Genomic DNA, 6000 nt, shown 5'->3' on the forward strand with positions numbered 1-6000 from the left:
ACAGGTAAAAGGATTGCTTTTAACGGGGTATAAGTGTCGTAGGTGCTTTTTGCTACTTTTTTTAATACGTTTACATAAATATCCTTCAGCAGGCAAAGATGGTGGTGGCTGTCAATGTATTGGTATTCGTGTTTGATCTTGGTGTTTGATTTGCTCATCCTGTCATACAAAGAAAATAATGGCTGAATTAAAGGTGTACTAAGTCATTTTTGTTAATTTCGCTGCACGACTGTCTTATACGTCTTCATACTAACACAACTGCTGTGAATCCAGCATCATATAAAAACAAAGCATTTAGTTATCAATGCCATAGCAGAAAAAACAGCTTGTATTTATTAATAATAATGGTAATCATCATCCTATTCATATTTGTAATAAATCTCCTTTCTTAGAGTGTCTTTACAAGAAAAGAATAAACAGTAATGGCCAATTCACACCAAGAAAGATAACTATAAGAATCTAACCATCTGTTTATTGATTCAGAAGTTTGCCCAGTTTTGTCATCTGTCGCTTTAAATGCTTGAGCTCTTTAAAATCGGGTGGATTCTGATTGGCTGTTGATGTTTTTAGTGTTCATCAACTGGAAAAAAAAAATGCTGAAAGTGATTCCAATAATATTGTTCCTGAGTCATTATCATTATAGTTGTGGTGTGGACTATTCTCATGGAATTATAACGATTATTACAACTTTATTGCTAATAACTTATAGCTAGTTATAGTTATCGTTCTTTGTGTGAACAGGCCTTAAATCATAAAACTGGCCTTAAGTAATAAAGGAGCTGACACAAATAAGCAAAATTACACATACAAAAACATAGTGCAATAAGAAATAAGGTATTTGTCAAAGGTAAAAGGATAACCTGGTCATGTGATCTCAAAATGGCTGCCACCATGAGGGGGACCTGCCCTTATGTGGGATAAAACAGCTTTTACTTGGCCACTGTTCTGATTGATGTTTTAAACATTTGTCAAAAATATTATAGATTTCTTAAATCTAAAACATTTCACTTAGTGCACCTTTATGATAGTAAAAGTTTGAATGACTCAAAATCAATCATCAGCATGTTTTCTGGTCAAATTGGCTTTGCAATGCATCAACAAAAATCAAATGAATACCCAGAATGAATTAATCTGATGAGCATATTGACTTTGGATGTGTCACTCTCAACAGAAACCTGGTATGGATCTAGCAGATACCTACATCACCTTCGTACGGCAGAACCAGGACATTCTGCGAGACCGTGTGAATGACGAGATGTACACCGAGAAAATCTTTGACGTAAGTTTCATGCCAAACCCGCTGCATTATGCCCTGTTACGCTATATTCAGGTGTAAACAGAGTCATATGTAAATTGAGTGAGCTTATTTTGTCCATTAGATCGTAAGATCTGAAAAAACCCATACATGGATCGAAGAAATCAGGACAGAAGTGGTTGAAAAAGTGAACAAAAGAGACGGATTAAAACATAAGGTGTAAACGGGAATGCCTCCCTCGTCTATCTGTGATCCAATCGACCAAAACGCATCCTGATACCACAGGTGTAAACAAGGCCTTAGACGCACTAGCATCAGAAATGTTTCGTAATAAGTTTAAAGAGCAACGCAAATCAAGCAGAATTACTTCAAGGTCGTTGTTTTCAGGTGTGCCGTTACAAGTGAATGAATGTTCCAACATCTATTCCTTTTTATAATCCGTCCCAGTTGGTTTCCAGCTGCGTTCCTGCCACATCTCCTCAGCTGTGGGTATTGTAAAGCCGAGGCAGAGGGAGGTGAGAAGGGGTGGGGAAAGTTTTTGTTGCAAGAGGCAACGAGGCCTCACCAAGAGCACTCATCAGCCCATTGTGACCACTTCCAGTGCCTGAGCACTCACCCAGGGCTCCTGTTGACCCGTTTACTCTCAAACAACATCGAGAGAGAGAGAGAGATAGAAGGCGCAAGCGCGTACCTCTCGCTCCTTAATTTTGTTTAGAACACACTGCTCATCCTCCCGTGTCGCTTTGCAGATCTATAGACAGACACAAACACTCGAGAGAACATACACAACAACACTCCCTCCCCTATAAATCCCGAGCAGATTGCCTTTCGAAAACTTTCTATTCCGAGCCAGATTGGAGAGATGCAGTGTTTGATGTCTTCTCTTGATTTATTAGACTTTTGCCGAGGCCGCCGATGGAGACAGGCGGGTGGGATGGAGGTGCCCTGAACACCAACAGCCTCTAATGTGTGTCACACGCGCACAGTCATGCACCAGGAGTGAGTCGAGAGAAGGGTCGCCGTGTGTCACCACAGAAACTTCCTCATCAGGCAGCCTGTGTGTGTGTGTGTGTGTGTGAGATGCATCTCCAAACATCAAGTCTTCCCAATCTGTCTGTCTGTTTCAAAACATTTAATTCGAATCTCTGGACGGCTAAAAGTTCAGCCGTGAATGTATTTCAGCGCTTCTTCTTGAGGACAAGCCGTTGTACATCAGGCCGCCGATTGTTGTTGTGGAGATGCCGGAGGAAATAGGAAAATCAGTCGCCGCATGCCCTTGCAGTCTGCGGTCTGTTTGTCCGGGGCGTTAAATCACTGTGATTAGCGGAGCGATGAGGTTTGCACGGCCCTCAGCCTGGTCACAGGTGTGGAGGGCCACCCTCCTCTGCCTCCCTAATGAACCAGACAAGTGGACACTTAAGCATGTGATTACTGACACACGGGACGGAGATTCGTCTGATATGAAGAAATGCGTTGCCATTCTTTCACCTCCAACAATTAGGGCACAGTCATCTGTTTCCCAACCAGCCTAAGTGCTTCAATTAAGTGGCTTCTCATCTTTCCATTTTGCCCATTTTCCGTTAACGGCAGGAGCGGACTTTGCTGATTACTTTTGCGCTGTTTGGATTCATTTACGCTCCCGTCACAAATTTGAAAGCGTTAAAGCCAAGCCCGACAGAAAATTACATGGGATACATGGGAAGCTCAATGAAAACAGGCCTTAAGATGCGTTTCACAAACAAATAGATGATGATGATGTGGTCTTGCATGACACAGTCTTGCTTGTGCATGTATTCAAACGAATGCGTGTGATGAGCTCCTAGATAAGCAAATCTCTTCGATGTGCACATTTCGTCGATTTGAGCTAATGATTTCCGAAATGAAATCAGTGGGCAGAATGCCAACGCGAGGCGGAGTCACAAAACCGATTCACCGTCTAAACGCCGTTGATTAAAGAACGTGCTTCTTTCATAGAAAAGTCTGGCCTTCTGAACCGTTAATTGTAAAAGGTGTCCTCACCTTAAGTAAAATGTGTATTTAAAAGGTGTTTTGAGTGCAAGGTGAACCTTCACACGCTGATTCAAGTGTTAGCCCTGTAATTAGTTGGTTTGGTTTCTTTAGGGTTGTTATAAAGTGCGAACGTGACCTCATGATACTTGGGGCACGAGAAGATACTTGCAGGAAGTTCTGTAATGAGCAATGAAGTAATGACTCTTAATGAATATTAAATACTTTAATACACTGAATAGGTAATCTTGCATGTCCTTTGCTAAAAAGGCTGTAAACATTTTTGAGGACTGCAGTAGATGTGAAAATTTCAAGGCTCAATCATACAAGAAAAACACACCTAAAGGGAACTTTTGACATTAACCAAAAGCAGCTTTTTCTTTCACGCCCCACGTAGGTCACATCTTTTTATTTGCTTAAAGTGCTGATGTTTTTTTCCATCGCATTTGTGTCCCCTTCAAGGTTTATCTCTCTCTTTCTTACATGCACAGCAATGGTACAACTCTTTCATGAAGGCGATGTGCGTGTGGCTGACGGACAGACTGGATCAGCAGCTGCATGTTTACCAACTCAAAACTCTCATCAAGATTGTCAAGGTAAAAAAAAGAAAGAAAAAAAAGAATGCATTGTGTGAAGAAGTTTTTGTTGGAAACTCAATTGATGCTAATTGACCGTGACACGAGTGCCGTGTCAGGCGAATCTAATGTACGAGAAGTCAAAACGTGTCCTTAAACTATTGAATCGCTCTCCTTGCTCTTTATTTTTGTGGTTCAGAAGTCGTACCGCGACTTCAGGCTGCAGGGCGTCCTGGACGGCACGTTGAACAACAAGAGCTACGAGACCGTTTACAACCGGCTCACTATCGAGGAAGCCACGGCAGCCGTGTCGGCCGCGGACGGCCTGCAGGGCATCACCATGAGGGACAGCGATGAAGAGGAGGGTTAACGTCCCACCTGTGTGGATGGTCATAAACTCGATACGAAGAGGTCGGATTCCAGCTCTCCTGATTGGAGCTCGCGCTTCATGCTCCCTAGCCAGTGCTACTCTGCCCTCTGTCTAAGCCGATATCACCATGCTTGTGTAAAAACTCTCATTGGCCACTTACAGACTGCTAAAGTGTCTCTGTCGTTCTGTATTTGATGTGCAGTGATGCTCGAATAGCACAGGGGTCCTGCTGATGATTTGTAAGTGTATCATAGACACGGTGTACCGAAGTGAAAGCTAGAAATACAGAGCGTGAGGGAAGTAGTGTCTGCTTATGTGCTTTTTTCTTTCTTTCTGCATCAGCTTGGGATCCTCAGGCCAAAGCTCCAAATATGGTGGATGAAATGCTAGTTGTTGCACTGTTTATGAAGTCGTGACACTGTTCCACTCAATTGCTATGAGTTCACATTCAGATTTTTCTGTAGAAGTAACCGTTGAGTGTGTCATGTATAGTATGCTGTCAATGTCCAACTATGTTTCAGATGAAAGAAAATGTCACTGGATTTTAACAAGAGCTGTATATTTCTATTGTCTTTGTGCACCTGAGATTGCCCAAGTGTTACAATTAAAGTGTTTTTAATGTCACTTTTCTGGTCTTTTTTTATGATGTGATGCACATGAAGGCTGAGTAGCCTATAAATGAAAACATTTTACAAGGGCTAAATACAACTTATAGGGCATTCAAAAAAAAATTAGTATGCGTTTTATATTTTCATTTTTATATGCATTTAAATGTTAATCATATTCTAGATTAGATTCTAGATAACATTTTAGGAAAAGTGGAAACAAACTACTAAATACAGTTGTAGATTTTTTACTAGCCAAAGAATAAGCAACACTTAAAATATTTATTAATGACTAGAATTTGTTCTCCTGGATTTTTTGGTCACTAATAAAAACGATGGCAGTTGTTGGTCTCGATATCAAACCCACTCAGTGTGCGGTTTTCTGCATGTTCTTTTAATTATCACTTTAAATGGCCTTCATCTTTATTGTGCATCATATTAAACAAACACATCTAAAAGAAATGGAATTCTATTCATAGAAACACATTGCTGTAATTGCCTACTACACAATAGCGCAATGCCCATTATTTCTAGGCGTTTTACTCTTAGTAAGACTAATAATTATTAACATAATAGAAACATTATAAATTAACAAAATAAAATGTCAAATAAAATATAAAAAAAGACTTTTAAAGGTAGGCTATAACAGGAGATATTTATCTGTAGCCTATATGTAACTGTTCATCACGATCTCTTTAATTGAATACTGTACGTTTAAAAATTATACGACATCTAAAATCATTTTTAAATGCAGTTTGATAACGTTGGTTTACTGTGATCATTTCGATTCAGCCATCTAGTCTAGCAGAGACCTTGAATAAATATTTTTTTAAGGGTAAAAAATATGCCAAGGTTTCAGTGTCAGATAAATAAATCACGATTGTGAGATAATCGCTGTCATCGAATCATAAATTGTGTATCATACTGAAATATGCAGCGAAAATAGTCACGGGAAATTAAACGCGCGATTCTTATTTTTCCAAGTCATATAAAAAAAATATTAAAACTTTTAAAAATTAGCTAATTATTTCTCATATGCAGCTGTTTAAGCGTATTTTTATATTTAATATGGGTGTTGGAAAACATGACAAGCTTTTAATAGCCAACAAATATTAAGATGCAAAAAGAAACAAATATTAAGATGCATTTGTGCCGTGGCTAATCACAGAGGATTTCTCTCTCTTTCCG

At 39.6% G+C, this 6000-nt stretch overlaps 1 protein-coding gene across 13 annotated transcripts in view; it reads left to right on the forward strand.

The window, feature by feature from the left end:
• Nucleotides 1–4831, forward strand: part of cadps2 (Ca++-dependent secretion activator 2) — a 137440-nt gene extending 132609 nt beyond the window's left edge. For 7 of the 13 annotated variants that reach the window (XR_014603695.1, XM_084094532.1, XM_084094538.1 and 4 more), the window contains 4 exons: nt 1172–1279; nt 2152–2254; nt 3754–3858; nt 4037–4831. Coding sequence is in view for 11 of the 13 variants with exons in the window: in XM_084094532.1 (XP_083950658.1) it covers nt 1172–1279; nt 2152–2254; nt 3754–3858; nt 4037–4194 (474 nt within the window). In the remaining 2 variants the exon portion in view is untranslated. The remainder of the gene's footprint in view (nt 1–1171; nt 1280–2151; nt 2255–3753; nt 3859–4036) is intronic. The other 6 variants (XR_014603694.1, XM_084094539.1, XM_084094541.1 and 3 more) reach the window with 1 other exon arrangement.
• Nucleotides 4832–6000: the final 1169 nt, after the last annotated feature.

The sequence above is a fragment of the Abramis brama genome (genome assembly GCF_963993115.1).
Source record: "Abramis brama genome assembly, chromosome: 20".
Lineage (NCBI taxonomy): Eukaryota > Metazoa > Chordata > Actinopteri > Cypriniformes > Leuciscidae > Abramis > Abramis brama.